Below are 17,700 nucleotides of genomic sequence, written 5' to 3'. Positions count from 1 at the left end.
TGAAATGCCCTCCTGAGGATACCACAGGCACAATTAGGTGTCAGTCCCACCGGGACAGCCTGGAGTGAGCAGCCCATGTTCCCCATTGCACTCTCAGTAGCCAAATTTGCAAGCGGTGAACAGCTGGATGTGCTGGCAAGATCTACATTATGTCCCCTGGCAGTCCAAGCCAAAAGACATCGAGGTTAGTTTTGGAAAGTTGTCAGAATAACTGGAAAAGTTTCTAAGAATTGGAATTTTTTCCAACTTTTCTGCCACAGACTTTGTAGGAAACCTCAAAATGTGATACATGGCGATGGATCGGGTCGTCTTTGTGGTGTTAACCTGGAGGCTTTTTTCAAGACAAAGGAGTTGACGGAAATAACCTTAGAAAGAATCCCAGCATGAAGCCCTGGTACAAGTTTCGGTTTTGCGGAGTTAAGCATTGCTGAGAAGCCAGTATATTGTCTTGTGATATATCCATCTGAGCCATTCCTGCACTCCCTAGAGCTTTAGTACCAAAGCGACACCCAGAGATACTGCATTCATACTTGAGAAACTTAAAAAAAAAGAGAAACTTGCATCTTCTCATGTTGGAAATATGTTTTTCTTCTCAGTTTGGGCTACTTAATACCTACATTCTATGACTAAATCTTTTCTGTCACTCGATAACTGTTGGAAGGGACTGGTTGTCATCTGTGCGTAGTTGTTGTTTAAGTACAATATCTTTAAATATTTTACTAGAATCAGGTTCCATTCAGTGCTAAACTTCTAAACTCTATGTCGTCTACTGTGTTTCAACTTTGTGCCTAAGACAGAGTGGAGTGCAGATCTCCCTCGGGCTTCTTGGAGTGATTGCAGAATGATTGTGCAATTACCATCATCGAGATTGCAGGTAGTTGGAGGGCTGTTGGGGCATTGTTCATAGGTCCAAACAATTCACTTCAGCATTGCACTTTATCCAAAACAGTTGTGTCTTCAAAATTTGCTTTATTGATGCATTTGTTACTGGTATCCAATCAGAAAAGCATATGATAAGTTACTTGTCAGAAATCCCAGAGGATGGGTGATTGAAGGAGATGGAAAACAGTTCTTGGTCTAAAGGTTCCTACAAATATGAACAAGCAGAGAGGTTGGAGAATCAGCAGTGGCTATTCATAATGAGCAATGATTTATTACAGCCAATTATTGGTATGCCTTTTAGCTCTTGAACTCAATAGGAAGGCTGTGTTTACGTGACACAGGCCCAGCTGAACAAAGGACTGGAAAAATATGAATATCACAATGATGATATGTAAACATAAGTCACTGATGAATGCAACACTAAAATTTTGTGGCAACAGCTGTCCATATTATGGCATTCCTTCCTTCATCTTGAAGATCTATTTCTCTGTTTTCTGAAGGCCTACCAGCCAGAGGAATGTATGATCTAAAGCAGCTGAAATGAATTGCCAGATCCATCTGTCATGAAGATAATTAACACCATATCTCCACCCAAACAAGATACAGATCACTGGGTGCATGTTCTCCCAACACCAAAAGCTGAAGCCCATATTATCACCATCTTCTGCTCATCTCTCCTCCACAGTTACCATGCCAAACCTGTCTTGATATGCCAGGGAGTATCTAAGATAGGACTGAAATATTAAGAAAGCAATTTATATGCCCAGATTTATCTGAAAGAGTTGCTAGGTTGTCCATGCGATACCAGCATGCTACACGTCTGGATTCCTATCAAGCCTTGGAATTGTGCATTGTATTCCAGATGAGATGTCCTTGTGCACGAATACTTACCCAGCTAGCCTGGAAATGCCTTGCCTTGATATGTGCAAGGATCTTGTATGGGGTTTTTTTGTGGATACATCCCACTGATGGTTTGTAGTTGTCTTGCAATTGAACAAATACAACCAATTGCTTCTTCTCCTCTCACTTGCAATGAAAAGTTCCCATCTTATTCTGAATTTCTCAATCCTTTAAGGATAGAACTGTCTCGTACCAACATATGCACCATTTCCAGACATCCAGACCTGTAAATTAGTCATTTCTACTTCATAACTCCATTGAATGAACCTATTTACCAATTCAGAGTTGCTTGCAAATGCTTGGACTTCTTGGAGCTTCGATCTTTACTTGCAGAAAATGTTTGGTGGGTAACTTCAAATTGGTAACTGAGAGACAATTTCCATTTCCTTTTAAATTTCTCTTTCAATCTAACCTATTGCAGCTGCTGGAAATAAGTGCAAAATTGTGTCATCTCTTGTTGAATTCCGAAGTATTTGATGCCTACTCTCACACTTAGCAATACCAGAGACCTGCAATTATTATAAGTATTTTTTCTCTAGTCTGCTTGTAGGAGGTTTCTTTCCCATGATTACACAATTATCCATATTATTTCTCTCTAGCAATATATTAGAGATCCCTATCTGTATCCATAAAAAAGTTTACAGCTCACCTCCTGTAAAAACACTTTTACCAAGCTTCAACATGAACACATTTACTGTTATTCATGCTTTCTTGCTTATTGCTAAGAACTTCCCTATCATTAGTTTGCAGTGCCGCAATGACAAAGCTATTTTGGACTTTCCCAAGAAAGAAACACCTTTGTTTCCCACCAGGTTTTTCTTACCCCTCTAATTTTCTGTTTCAGGTACAGTACTAGCACTTCTAGTTCTTGCCTACTTCTTCATCCAGAGTCCTTACTTTAAGGAGTAAATGTTTCAGTTGTTTCTCTCTGGCTCTAGTTTCCCAGCTGGACTAGTGACCGTGCTTTCACTGCCTGAAAGCCTCCGCATGTTTGAGTGCATCAGAGCTGCCTGTGGTCAGCTTTGGCAAAGTTGTGAAGTTCAGTCTTTGGCTGGTGAAGGACAGCGTAGCAGTCCCAGAGTTCAGCGGAGGTACTGGCCATCCACTAGCAAGCGTCATCCATCTTCATGCCTCTCCAAGACCCTCTCTGGCCTTGGCTTCATTGTCAGCTCCTTCCTCGTGCAGCCGGTATTGATCACCACATTTCTGCTTAAGAAACCTGGAAATTTCCCGTGATGAAGAAATGGAAAAAGAGGGGATGATTGCCTGCCCCACATCTTCCCTTCCCACAGCAGGAAGCCGCTCACAGGCTCATCTGACTCTAACAGAGGCACAGTGCTGCCAGGAAGGAGAGTCCCCTACTCGGCAGCATCTTCATCACCAGCATCCACCCAGCAAAGTTCTTTCCTTTCCCGAACAGCGTGGTCTTGTCTCTGCCTCGCACGGCAGAGGGGAACTGGGACCGGGCAGGGAGACAGCAGGGATAACTGATTCTATTCCCTGCGCTGGACAGGAGTGTATACAGGGTAAAGTAGAAGCTCTCCACACTGGGCTCAGTAAGACAGGAAGAGGAAAGCTGCTTCTTTTTCATCTACTGTTACTGCATCTTTCCTTCACATATGTTGTGCAGCTAAATACCAAGGTAGCTGTTGTTATTATTTATAGCTGCCAGTAGCGTGTCGGGTGTTTTACAGAAAAAGTACGCCAGGTGCCTTCTTTTTAAAGAGCTCCCAATGACATGTTAGAGGCCAGCAGTGCCGCAGCTCTCAGGGATTATACATCTCCGCTCGGCTGATACGGCTTGATAGCTGGAAGCCATATTCTCATGGGTTGCTTTCTTGCTTGCTTTCTTCATTAAAGGTGCCAGGTTATCTTTGTGAAAGCATGAAACCTGCTTCCTGACCCCACACAAAGAACAGATACAGCAATTTTTTCCTTTACCTCCTTCTGCCAAATTGCCTTAACCGTGCCCTGGAGAAGCAAAAGAACAATTTGACGGTCTGTGCCCATTCAGTAGGCAGCTTTTCTGCTAAGCCTGTGCAAAGATGCCATTTGGTGCCAGCTGTAGTGATAGATTTGTGATTCTTCGCTGTTGCGGTTTCTTATGTAACTCTAACTATAGCTGGCACTCGGCGAAATCCGTAGCTCCTGTTCTAGCTTGGCCGAACATGAGGTAAGAGCGAGGTAGTAAGGGTGGGTTTGTATCTTCATGGATTTGTGATCCTGAGAAAGAGCAGCCCAGAGGAATTTTTCAGCCTGAGTCTGTCTTTGACGGGTGGAATTGCTCTGAATGACCCCCAGCTGCCTCTTTCAAAGAAATGACTGGAGAGCATGGGAAGAGCCAGGAAAGAGGGACTGCCCCATTTAGGGAATGACACTTTGCTTCGGGATCAGCTCTGCCAGCTCTGCTTCAGCCAGGGATTCCCCAAGGGCTGCAGCTGCATTGGACTCCTGTCTCCTGTGTACCTCTTGGGCAATACTGAGGCTGCAAAGAGATCAGATCTGTACACTGCATCTTAGCCATATGCAAGGATCCCTGAAAAAGTGAATATTAGAGGCTGTCCTATTCCTAGCCAAATAGTTACTATTAGAAATTGATATATTTAATCACTCACAGCCAGCGTGGAATTTGAACCCACGACCTAGAAGTAGTAGCAGAGTTTTCAGCTGCAGGATAAAAAAAATGAAGGTCAAATGGGACTTTTCCTGCTGGGTAAAATAATTTATTGCAGGTGGAACAGTCTCAGATATGTGGTAAATTAGGCTGTACATTATCTCATGGATAATAATTTCTCTCTGATGTTTGCCTTCTTGTATGCATCTTTATTTTGGGCTCTAAATAAGATAAGAAGCACTAGAAATCTCCCAGGAATAACAAATGCTTTTTCTTTGCTTGATTGAGGAAAGAAATATTGGACAGACATGTGTTATGCAACAATTTAAAAATAACTCTCTTGTAAAACTTGGAGGGAGCCTCAAATACCGCAGAAGAAGCAGAAAATGTGTTACCTACCTTTTTATCAGCAGTGTCAGCCAGTACGACTTTTTTTCAGCTACTTGTGCTGAACTGCTGGCCTGATCATTTCCTGGGCATTTTATTTTAATATATTTTCCTAGGAAATGAATTCCAAGTCTCTGTTCAATTTTGAACTACACTCAGACAGGCGAGGATTTGACAACAACGCTGCAGCAAGACCGAAATACCTGTGCTGTCCTTAATATCTCATTGGATACAGCGACAGACAACACAGAAGCCCTTTAGGTGTATCGCAATGCACTGAGCACACCCCAAAGCACCCATTGTGTTGTTGCTTCAACAAAACTCGATCTTATTCTTTCTGTCCAGGATCTTTTTAAACATATAGTGACATTTGGCATCTCGATGCTGGTGCCCCAGTTCCAGCATTTTCCTGAAGCTTTTTGTGATAGGAGGGGCAAGGTGGAAATAAAGCTCATTCTTCTCTGCAAATTGGACCCCAGGGAGGGTGCTTGGCTTTGGACACCCCAAATTATCAGCCATTACTAAAAAGACTGCCCTTGAGAGCTTAGTGCAGCAAACCAGATCATTTGTTCACAGTGGTACAGATATTTTTAAAATGTAAGACCAGTTGCAGATGTAATGACAATAGAGGAAATTAGCTCATGATGGGATTTTAGAAGGAGGCTAGTGGAAATATGTTCAGTAATGTTCAGTTATTAAACCATTAAAGAACCCACTGGAGACCAGCTAGTAGGATTTCTCATAATCTGAAGTGGCTTAAGGCAAAACACAGAGCCCCTAAGGAGGGAAATGACAAAATGTTCCTTTGGAATAGACACCTCATCTCCTCGCCCATCTCTGTGTGCTCTGCTCTGCAGCGTGTGTGAGGGCACATACATCTCTCCATGTAAACATGGGCTCCCTCCCTCCTCCCGAGGAGCAGCGCCTCCGAAGTGTTATGGCCTTTCTGCCCTTGCCCTCCAAAGTGGAGTTTTAGCAGGGAGGGATGGTAGAGAGGAAACCTGAGAAAACTGCAAACATCTGTGTTTGCTTGGGGTCCAATCTAAGCCCTCCTGAAAATGCACATAATAACTTCCACTGGCTCCAGGAACCGTTGGATCAGGCACTGTGAGCGTCTGCTCCCATGGCTCTGTTAATCATTTTGGTGGGATTACACGGAAACAGGAGAGTATTAAGTTCTGAAAATCAGGTCTTGGTGCAGACCCATTGAAAGGAAATCCTAGAGGTCAAGTCTGGATTCAGAGAAGCTGAAGAACATTATTCTGCCAAGTTGATGACCCTAAATTGGGAAGAGGGTAGCAGACGAAATGCTCCCAGCTCCAAAGATGAATAATCGCCATGCAAAAGCTGAGGGATAGTTGCTGGGGTCCCAGACCTTGTGCAGGGTGTACATCAGGTGCTTCTCCTGCTGCGTGCTCTAAACCAGCACCGGAGCCTGCGTGGCTGCTGCTGCTGGCAGTCCTGCACGGAGAAGCCATGGCACAACCCGGATGTCATTAATGGTGTGAGTAATCAGGCAGTGCTCATTGAGAGGCACGACACAACAGGCAAAGGTGTGCCAGTGACGATGATGGCCTTTAAAGTAATTAACCTGTCCGAACCTGTCTGCCAGTCATGTTGGGCTTTTCTCCCTGCTGCACCAGTACACCAGAGCACGATCCACAGGTGGATACTGGCACCGTTCCCTTGAAATCAATAGAGAACTGCTGGCTTCCACCAGTTAGAAATAAAGCTTTCTGCATTTCATGTCCCAGATCTTTTCTTCCTCAGTCAAAACATAAGAGCCTTCCCTCCTGGGGTGCCTGCATTTGAGCTTCACGTTGAGAAGTGCTCCCGTCTCAGCTTAGGGTCTGATCGCAGCACCGTTGAAGCAAAGACAACAGATTTTCCCCCTCCTTGCCTGCTTCTAATAGCAACCAGGTGCTCTGACACTTAACCTGTGTGCTGCCGTGAAATTGCCCGTCTAGTGCAGACACCCACGTGAGGCCCTGGGCCTCTAGGATTTACTTTATCCCAGGATTTGTAACCCAATCTCATTTAGATCCCCCATTTATATGATTCACCTTGAAAATACTTTTTCTGTTGTTGTTGTTTTTTAAACATTAAAGTAGAAAATTCTCTCTTGACATTTATTTTTTTTTTCTTTTGAGAAAAAAATAAGAAATATCTTTAAGGCCTTGGCTGCAAACTTTGTTTTTTTATTAAATATGCTACTGTGTTTTAAATTGGTAGCAGGGCAAATACTTGGACAATTATATCAAAGCCTGCTGGAGTTAATCAGTTGCCTTTATATCTATAGGTTTGCTACTTAAAAAAATTATGATTCTTGCACAAAAGACAGAAGAGAACAGTCTGTGTAAAAAAACAAACATTCAAAACCAGATATGTTTAAGGTCCTAGACAGGACCTGGATTTCAGAGCAGAAGGGTTATAACCAGGTATGCAGTCCTGCGCCAGGTCATCTTGTGCAGACAGGGAGCTGGTTTGCAACTCAGAGGAACAGACGAGCAGCTGAGTTGCATTGGTTTGGACCTGGAGTAATTTGTTGAGCTCTCTAAAGTCGCTTCAGATTCACACCAGAGTGAGAGCAAAGCTGTAGGCTAATTGCCTGTATTGATTTTGTGGTGGTCATGAGAGTTGGTGATGATTTTGGTTCATAGAAGTATTTTATACAGCAAAAGATATTTTCATTTTCCTAATAGAGTGAATCCCTCAACCTTTGACTTCAGTCTCAAATACATAGGGTCTCCACGGTATTGCCTCAGTGGGTAAGGCGGCTGGTTTAAGTGTCAGTAGAAATATCTTCTGGATACAGTCAGAAGCAAAAGTTGAGTTCGGACATTGTCTTGGTGCTACTGCTTTGAATGGGGAGACTCTGGGCTTCAGATATCAGAGCCATCTCATGGTACTAATCATACCCCATCAAGTATTCAGCTGAGATCATCTGTTCAGGTCGTTGGCTGCTCTGTCATTCTTCTTTGGAAATACCCATTTCTTGCTTAAGGTGGGTTTGGGAGGAGAAAACCACCGTACAGTCCGCACTCTCCCATGAAACCCATAAGTGTTCATTTGGTACTTCAACTGCACTGTTTTAATTTGCTTGTAAACAAATACATCATAGAGAAACCAGAGGGGACAGAGCAAACTCACCACCCCTGTTGGGGCCTTTCTCATCATGGATAGAGAGAAAACCCTCTCTGAAGCTGTTTCCTCAGTATTTATGTGGTTTGAGTCAACTCAGTGTCTGAGAGAGGCAGGCGACTTGTTTTGAGGCCTTTGCACCTGCCATGTCACTGGCCTTATCCAAACAGCAAGAGATTGGACTGCAGCTGAAAAAACAGCTGGTTACAAGAGCTTGGGATTTTTGACGTCCTTCTTTTGTTTACAGCATCCCGCTCCTCCTCTCTCCTGACTGCAGAGCCAGGCAGGAATTCTCTTCATTATCTTCTGCCGTGCTTCTCATGCCATTTTTATTAAAAGAAAGAAAGGCAAGACAAGGGACAGCGTGTGCAAGAGGGGAGATGAAAGAAGAAAACAGTCGTATTTGTACAGTCAATGGCTATGCAGGACAAAAGATGGGAAATGGGGACCAAACCTATTTGGGTTGTCCTAAAGCGACCTTATCCCCTGGGTTACTCTTTATCAATGCCTTTTGGAGCACCTGAAGGTGGGTGAGCCTGCAAACACCCCACTGGCATTGCCAAGAGGTAAAACAGAGTGCGGTTTAATGGCCACTCTCTTAGCAGCAATGAGGAGAGCAGTGGTAGCTCTTCCCATCTAGAAACACTGAGCTTCAGTTCAATTCCCAGGACTAGGCAGGTTTAAACATCTTGGAGTGATGCAGTGCTTATTCACTGAGTTGGGGGATATTTGAGGTATTTGAGGACCTCTTTAAATGACCCTAGGTGTTTCAGTGGCTGTGAGCAGCCTGTGGGGAATGGACTAGGCAGCTCCAGCTGCGGAGGATGGGACAGGAGATGGTATAGACCTTCAGCTCTTCTGTGTGTGGTTTGTATTCAGTCCACCTTGAGCAGACGATCCGAAGCATTGCAACAAATGAAGATATAGGGTCACTGTTATTTGCTGCCAGCAGATGTATTATTTTGGTCAGCAAGGCCTCCTCACTATGGAAGAAGAGTAAAGATGATGGTGTTAGAGGAAAATGAGGACATATCGTGGCTCATTCGGGGCAGTGGAGAGCTCTCCAGGAAATGTCTTTTGGCCTAACAGTTTAATGGCTGGTTTTATGACAAAAAAAAAAAGGTGGGTCCTTTCTGAGGAGAGTTGAGGTGCAGATTTTGCCTGTTTCATGTGACACTGCCTCTGACAGCCATAATTTAGTTGGGGATGCCTTAGACCCTGTCATCTTGTCCTTAAATAACAGGAACGCTGTCTGATTTCGTTACTTTCTGGCCATTTATGTTTTCATAAGGCATAAGCTGGGATCAACTCTATGGGTATTTTCAATTTTATTGGAAACAAGTCTTTGCTGTATAAAAACTCTTCCTGTTGTTATTTGTAGTAGGAAAAAAATATATGCCATGGGAGTAAAGAGAGAAGCATGGGATGTGGTGCATTCACTGCATCTCGAGTGCCACGCTGCATCCTCAGATGCTGAAGCCCTGCAGTGGGCACAGAGCAGGTGCAGCTGGGGCAGTGTCAGCCCTTCCAGGTCTGCTGGCACTCAAGACCATGCCTCTTGCTTCTGTAAATTCAATGATCCTTTAAACCCACCTTAGTATGAGTAGAACAAAATCTTCCCAGAGTTATAATTTTTCCTGTAAGCTTCACAGGAACACCCAGGCTGAAAGCAGAGGTTCCTTTCCTCGGCGACACAGCGAGTTTAACTCAACTGCCCAGCCTCCCCAGTAAAAACAGGGAAAGAATTAGAGGGCTTTATATTTCTGACCCTGGATCTGTCACTGGCCACAGCAGACAGGAAAGTTGCCCTTGTGGTATTTCACACGGCACATCCTAATTCCCCCTCTAAGCAGAGGGCTTGAGTCATTGCTTTTTAATAAGACTGCCTCCCCACGGACGGAAGCTGCAGCGATCAATGCGGCTTACTCAGTTCTCGAAAAGGTCATTAAAAGACCATAGATATAAATTTAAAAGAGTGTTTGTTCACATCCTTAATGTTAAAGATGTTCTTCTCTCTCACTTCCTTAAGTAGTATCATACAAAGCTGCCGTGAGTCGGACCTGCCTGACAGCAGAGTGGAGAGGGCACCTTATCGCTCTTAGTGTGCTGTCAGCTCTGAGGGAATGTGGGAGAGAAAATAAATGGTCAAAAATCACTTTTATCACCACTTGGAGCACAGCTTGTCTTGCTGACATCCCCAGATACAGGCTGTAATATTGACCTTGGTGCCCTATAACTATATAGGAGAGAATAAATTCTATATTTGGTGGGGTTTTTTTCCCTTCATTCCTGCATTCTTTCCTCTCTCACTCACTATGGTACTGGATTATTGCCCGAAGTATTTCACGTATCATCCTTTTAGCAGCTGTATTTTTCCAAAATATGGGTACTGTGAAGGAAAACTAAATATCTCAATTGCTGCCGATATGTTATATTTAACAGTTCAGGAGGATGTAAGACTCTCAGGTTCCAGTTGTTGAGATGTGAAATGCCACAGCCAACTCAATCATGTTTTTGCCACTGGTTGCATCAGGCCAGGGTGACCTGGAAGCATTGTGGCTTGGGTTTCTGAGGTGGCTTTCTGGTGCTCCAGCCCAGACACCTCTGCAGATATAATTGCATGTTGCCGGAGGACGTCTCTGGAGCACACATGTTCCCATTTCTGACCTTCTCTGGGCATGGGGGGTTTGTTTATACTGCCTTGGGCACGACAGCCTGAGGCTTCTTTGTCATACCCGGCATTGAGAAGGTTGTGAAGCTCCAGGCTGCTCTTGACAGGGCTGTCCAAAAAGAAAGCCGGGATAAGGATGGGGAGCATTGGCCCTGTGGCTGCACTGGGGGTCTGGAGGCTTGGATCCCAGTCCTGCTGTTGCTTTGCAGGTACCACATGTTTCCAGGTATTTGTCTTTTCTTTCTTTGTATTTTAACAGAAGACAAGGGTATTGCATTCATAGCTCATGGGGTTTTGTGAGCATAAATAACTCGATACCTATTTTGTACCCAAACAGTATAGAAGTAAGGGAAGCCAGGCTGTGCAATTACCTAAAAGTACGTGTAAGGAGTTGTGTACTTTATTAGCATACTTTTTTTGAGAAGAAATAACCTTTTTTTTTCCTGTCATTAAATTCTAAGGATCATTTGCCTTTCACGACATATCAGTTCTCCAAAAGCTTTCCATTTCTGAGCAGCAGGCTGCAGCTGGAAATCTCTTTCCTCAGGGCGTAGCAGGAAACAGGGTTAGACCAAAGCCCACTGTCACCAAGCCAGCAGCCACTCTTCTCCGATGTCCACAGAGTCCTCTCTCCATACAAAGTCTTTTATTCACAATCCATACAATTAAACATGCCAGAGTTCTCTCCACCTAATAACTTTCATTTCCAGTTTTCTCTCCTGTTCACCCACATACACATTTGTCTCCGGTCACCTAATAATTCATAAACACCATATTCTCTTGCGTGTTTAATTGAGTACTACATCTTCTTCCACTCTCTTTTGCCAACTTCCCGCCCTGTGCATAAACAAATGCAAACTTTTCTTGTTTTCTGTTTGCTTACATGCACACACGAGCAAACACAAGCACTCCCACGTACTAAAATGTGTTCGCAGAGGCACACTTGCTGCTTTTTGCAAATGCCTGCCCATCACCTCTGCGTATCAGAAATCACACAAAAGATCAGAATCTGCACACTATTAATCTCCCTACTTGAATCCCTCCCCAGCTTTCCTGTAGGCTCCCTTAGAGCAGCCTTCCAGTACCAAAGGGGGGATCCAGGAAGGCTCGGGAGGGGCTCCTGATCAGGGAGTGCAGAGATAGGATGAAGGAGATGGTTTTAAAGCTGAAAGAGGGGAGATTGAGGTGAGATCTTAGGAAGAAATGTTTTGCTGTGAGGATTGGGAGGCCCTGGTCCAGGTTGCCCAGAGCAGTGGTGGCTGCCCCATCCCTGGGAGTGTTCAAGGCCAGGTTGGATGGGGCTGTGAGTACCTTGATCCAGTGGGAGGTGTCCCTGCCCATGGCAGGGGGTGGAACTGGATGGGCTTTAAGGTGCCTTCCAACCCAAACCACTCTATGGTTCTATTCTATGATCTCAGTGCATCAGAAAGCAGCATGGATTTATTTATTTTGTAGCTGTTATAGTTGCCTAAACCGTCCATTTGTTAACAGTATTTTCTAAGAATTCAATCTTTTTTTTGTGGTTAGCAGATCCCCAGTGACAAAATCCACATTTCTGCAAGTATACTTGTTAATCTTAAACATTTTACAAATGGTTTTGAAGAAAGAACTTGTGAAATAACTGCTCTGTATAATCAAAGCTTGCCTCCGCTTTGATTTCATCAGTATATATCTGAAACTTCCTGTCCTAATAAGTGGATTTATCCGGGAGTGAAATCTAGAGGAAAACCTCAGTGTTATACATCAGTCTGTGTTTGGCCACTGAAGTTATTTCCTGGAATTCTATATATATTTTCTTTTCAATACAATTGTTTTAAACAAGCCACAAGGGCAGAAGTTTGAAATTTGTATCTGGGTAGCTATCACCCCAATCTGTAGGTGAATTAAAACAGTGTTTGTGCTACCTGAATCTTCAAACCTAGCTAACGGGAGCTACAGACCATTGCCAACAAGAGTCAGGTGAAGCAATGAGAAAGCCAGTTGTGTTGTGTTTTCCTTTCACTGAGGTTCACTCCAGTTTCTAATGTGCTAACAAAGAATCAAAACCCAGGTGCAATTCCTTCAGTGACAGTAATTTTGCAGGCATAGTGTCCCTGCGAAACGGCTTTGTGGTAAAACTTAATATGTGATAGTGGAGTTTAAGTCGTGCTTGTGGATTTAATGAATATGGTAAGGAAATACTTGTTTCATGAACTTGAACATTGCAGTAGCCACAATCTATTGTTATTTATTTCAATGGCTTTGTTGCTCTGCACAGTAGATACATCGCTCTGCCGTACACACTTCATTAATATATGCTTTTGACCAAGTTCCTATGACAGAAAGACCTGTATATTGTCTGTAATTGGGGCAATAGGAGCATATTAAGTAGAGGACTGGCTGGGTTAGGAAAGGACTGGGTTGCATTATGGGCTTGGCAATTAACCTGATTGATGACTTTGAGCAAATAATTTTGCCTTTGCCACTCCGTGGCTTTACAAATCAGCACAATAAGGATAAAGGTAATGAGTTTCTTTGTGGAACGTTTTCAGTTCTGATAATGTAATAGACATTGTAAAAGAGTTAAACATTTATATTAGGCTTATATTATTTCTGTATTGCCTATAAAGAAATTATTTCTCATTCATAGATGCTTAGGATTTAGGTAATTACGGCTTTGCATAAATATTTAACAGTTTGCTAATTCTTTCTGTGCATATTTCAATGTTAATATTGTGATCCAGAGCTGAGGTGTGGATCCTATTTTTTTTTTTCACTCTCCTGAAGAGGAAGAAACCTTACTTTTTAACTCTTCTGTTTTCATACCTATGTGCAAAGTGGATAAGTTATTTATCTATCACAGAAACATCCATGTCCAGTTCTGTCTCAAATCAATAGGCAAATTCCTACTGGCTCCAACGCCCATTTCCATACCTCCTTCTCTGCCCTTTGTTACTGCCTTTGTTGTACCGATCACTTAATATTTCCTTTTGTCTTGCAGTGAACTGAGTGATAGGACCACATACACATACCAGGTTGTCATTGTTTCTGGGAAAGAGGAGAGCGAGCCTTCCCCTGCGCTTGTATATATCTCTGGAAGTGGATACTGTGGAGACGGGATTATCCAAATGTAAGTCTGGAGTGAGCAAACAGATAAAACTGGGCACACCTACTCAGCCAGAATCTGAGACTAGAAAGGAATTGATGACTTCTGATGTCTCCTTAGTTTAGGCTGGCTCTCATCTGTACATAATGACTCATGTTCTTGATGATTACCAGGATGATGACATTTAATTGGAACTTAAGCCCTGCTATCCTGGCACCAGCAGATACAGACGGAGATACAGATAATGGAGGCCAGACAGCAGGATCGATATGAAAGTACACTATACGCTGTTTAAGCTGTTTGTTTGTGTATCGGTATCTTTATACACGTATATGACATTTCCTATATGGAGCTGAAGTAAGTGCAGGATGAATCCACACAGCCACTGATGCTTACAAACCAAGTCCCATGTATCCGGCAACTGGTGAGCCAGGATCCTGGTGCAGCCTCTTGTTTGACCGGCCTCTGGAGCTGGGATGCATTCGGAGGTGATGGATTCGGCCTCTGAAGGAGAGTGCTGGGAATTGCATCTTCTCAATCAGCTCCTCCCTTCCACCAGCTGCCAATCCCCAGACTACTGAAAATGTAAAGTGATCAGTCGCAACTAGGTTAGGGTTTTTTTCTTCTACTCCATTGCCCTTAAAGCCACCTGCTTCAAAGCTTCCTGCCGTTAGATAACTTAATTATTTAAATGATGGAAGTAACAACAAACAAGTGCTTAATCCAGCCAGTAATTATTTTCTTGAAATAATACAGACCAGCAATCAAGTAGTACAACTCTGTCAGATTATGTACCTGGCAGAATGTATTTGCAGGATGAGGCCCAACAGTCAGGGAAATCAAAGAGAACAGTCAAACAACATATGAATCCAGGGCAGTCCTGGAGAGAGAGGTGGAGAAAGACAGATTAATTTTGCTTTCCATAATTTTCTCCTACTGTTATGTTTGCACATTCCTCAAACATCACTTGTGGCTTTGCAGCAAGCGTCAAACAATAGCTGAGCTGCCTCAGGAGCGAGCAGGAACCAGACTGTGTCACAGCTTGGTTGGTTGTGGCCCCACTTGCAACTGTGGCAGCTCCTTTCTCATCTGGTTCACACTCTTCTCCCTGCTGCAACCCTACAAGCTGGCACAAGGCAAGACCTCATCCTTGACACCACCTACTCCCAACTGACTGCTCTCCTCTGAGTGGTCTCACCTGGAATAGCCCAGCACCAGGCTTTATGCCTTGTTATTCCCATGCCGGGGTCACAGGCTGGCCCTTCCAGATTTAATACAAAGAGTTTCAGAGATTCCTGTTCTCTTTTTCCCCACCTGCTGAGCTGCAGCCACACCAGCTATGAAGGAAGTTGCTCATATCCTCATCAGAGAACAGCAAGTGGTATCCACATGTTCAGGGGAGAAGTGGCCAGGCAAGCTTGTGAACCAGGAATGATGAAAGACAGGGCTGGAGGAGAAAGAGGGAGGTATTTTAAGTGTCGGCACAGAAAGCTGCTGTACTGAATTTCAAGGCTTTGGGGTTCTGGAGAGGGGCTGCTGCAGTTGTTGGGATGATGCCATTTGCCATCTGACTCCTTTTTGCATGTGTGTGCCCTGCCTACAGGGACTTAGGGGAAGAATGTGATGATATGAATAAGATCAACGGTGATGGCTGCTCCCTATTCTGCCTGCAGGAGTTATCCTTTAATTGCATCGGTAAGTCCAGCTCTGAGTCCTTCCACTCATGGGGGGCAACTACTCTATGCAGAATGCAAGGAACAAATCAACAGTATTTTTAGCATTTCTAGCCAAAGAGTTGTCATGGAAGAGAGGAAAAAAGGTGGAATTTGTAGGTTTGAATGGCAAACATATCTTCCCAGCTTCTGGTCATTTTGATGGGAAATTGGTTCTGCTGGCTTTGAAACATCCTAGGACTTAAGGCTAAGTCAGCCATTGTGGGACTGATCCAAAGCCCATTGAAGTCAGTGGGTGATTTTCCACTGGTCTCAATAGGCTTTAGATTTGGCCTCGTGAGAAGACATGAACTGATTTTTTTTCTTGTAAACAGGAGGAGGAGTGAAAGGGGAAGGGACTGAGACCAGAAGCAAGTCCAGCTGAGGTCACACCTCCATTGAGTTGCAAATCAATATCTAAGGATCAAAGGTCCAGCTAATCCCCTTTTTCAGAGGTGAAAACTACTAAATCAGATTTCATTTGCAAGCCTGGTTTGCTCTGATTAGCGAAACCTGTAAGCACAATGGCCGGAAGATGCTCGAGCTATCAGGGATAGCAGGGCTGCAGTTGCGAGCTTTACATATTTATTAAACTCTCTAGGAATGTTGGGGGCAGAGGAGGGAAATGGAGACCAATTTACGCCGCACTTTCTGTGGGGTAGCCCTGCATTATGGGATTGCATTTTCCAGACAGGTTTCGGAACATGTAGGGAAGGGTGAAACATGCAGAACTTCTGAAACCAAAGTTAATGTTTATAAAGGGTCGGCTTTTTCTGAAGAGATTCCTTATCTGGACTGACCAAGCAAATAATCTGTCCCATCTAGTGATCCCATGCCTTCAGCTCAGAGCATCAACCCTAAGCAGATAATACAGTGTCGGCAAAACCATAATTTATTCTATTTTTTGGCAAATGGATGATTCTCTCTTGTGCCTGGAACAACACACAAAGGACCTCACAGGCACCAGGTTTCCCTTGGGTGGTAAGCTGGGGCCTGCTTGTCTCATCTTAATGACTACATTTTTACTTCAGCATCCCACGCTGTCCAACTTGAGGCCTGATTTGGTGATGTACTTATTTACATATATACATGTGTAGGTTGCTTTATTGAAATCTGAGAGTATTTATGGTCAAGGCTAATTGTAACTATTGGTGGTCTTGAAGTTACGTTTGTGTTTCAAGTAACTTGCTGCACTAGCACTGAAAGATATTAGTCATAATATTTTGAAAGTGAGATAAACACTTCTGCAAGTGTTTTGGGTTCTCCGAAAGTCAGGCATTAATGTGAGGCTGATTCCAGGAAGAGCTTGGGTATGGCTGTATGGTTGTATCCATATCTCCCTGCTCGGCAGCGGATCTGAGCTCCTTAGTCCAGGTCTATACTTTTGATCACACACCAGCGCTATGTCAAGACACGACCCATGTCCTCCTCTGCGTGCCTTGGTTCTCAAGGAAACAAGGTTGTGTGGGCTGGGCTGTATCATGCTCCAAATAAGCCCATGGGCAGGAGGAGAAGGGTCTCTCCAGCCTTGGACCACACAGCGATGTCCAGCCGGGTGAGTGCAGGAGATCACTTTATGCCCATGTAGAGGTTCATCGCCAGTACGGGGCTGGTAAAGAGGGTGTAAAAAAACCTGTCTGACAGCAATGAGATTAGAAAATGAAGTAACTAGAACATACAGGCAGATTTTTCTGTGCCCTTCCAGAGGAAGTGATTTTTCAGATTTGCTTGTGTTGAAAAGGAAAGGGGAATTTCTGAGGTAAAAAGTTGTTTGTTTTTCATGGGCTTTGGAAGCTTGTGGGTTTGCACGGGTCCTGGATTACAAAAGTGAATGAAATCGAATGGTTTATGAAGTACTGAATATAGGGAGCCCTTTAGGTGAATCCAATCAACTGAACCAATGGAAAGGCGTGTGGACCCAGGCCTTAAAAATGTTTTATCTTGTGACTGTAGAATTGCGGTGGTTGTGGTGGGATGGCCTCAGTGTCCATGAAGGGTCTGCGAGAGCAAAGCAGCTGCTGTTGTTCTGGGGCAAGGGCTGCCTTCAGAGAGACCCTAGGAAAGGTTCAGAGAAGGTGGCACCTGCCAAACAGGTCCTCTGGGCTTTTATGGATACTGAATCACAATGAATTAGGACATCAAGAGCTAGAGAGAAACTGCTGACTGATCTTTGAGTCAAATGAACGATGTTGATGTGTGTTCTGTTTTAAGACACCAAGCATTAAAATTTCACCAGAAAAACATAAAGATGTTGGGGAAACAAGTGGCTGTACATATTACATGATAAATGATAATTAAAAAGAGCAAA

At 43.8% G+C, this 17,700-nt stretch overlaps 1 protein-coding gene across 1 annotated transcript in view; it reads left to right on the top strand.

The window, feature by feature from the left end:
• PAPPA (pappalysin 1) overlaps positions 1-17,700 on the top strand; it is a 183,923-nt gene that overhangs the window by 79,198 nt on the left and 87,025 nt on the right. The window contains exons 8-9 of the mRNA XM_009569421.2: positions 13,576-13,704; positions 15,284-15,375. Coding sequence (XP_009567716.2) covers positions 13,576-13,704; positions 15,284-15,375 — 221 coding nt within the window. The remainder of the gene's footprint in view (positions 1-13,575; positions 13,705-15,283; positions 15,376-17,700) is intronic.

The sequence above is a fragment of the Cuculus canorus genome, chromosome 19, assembly GCF_017976375.1.
Source record: "Cuculus canorus isolate bCucCan1 chromosome 19, bCucCan1.pri, whole genome shotgun sequence".
Lineage (NCBI taxonomy): Eukaryota > Metazoa > Chordata > Aves > Cuculiformes > Cuculidae > Cuculus > Cuculus canorus.
Note: the sequence above shows the minus strand (reverse complement) of the source record. Positions and strands in the feature narration are given on the sequence as shown.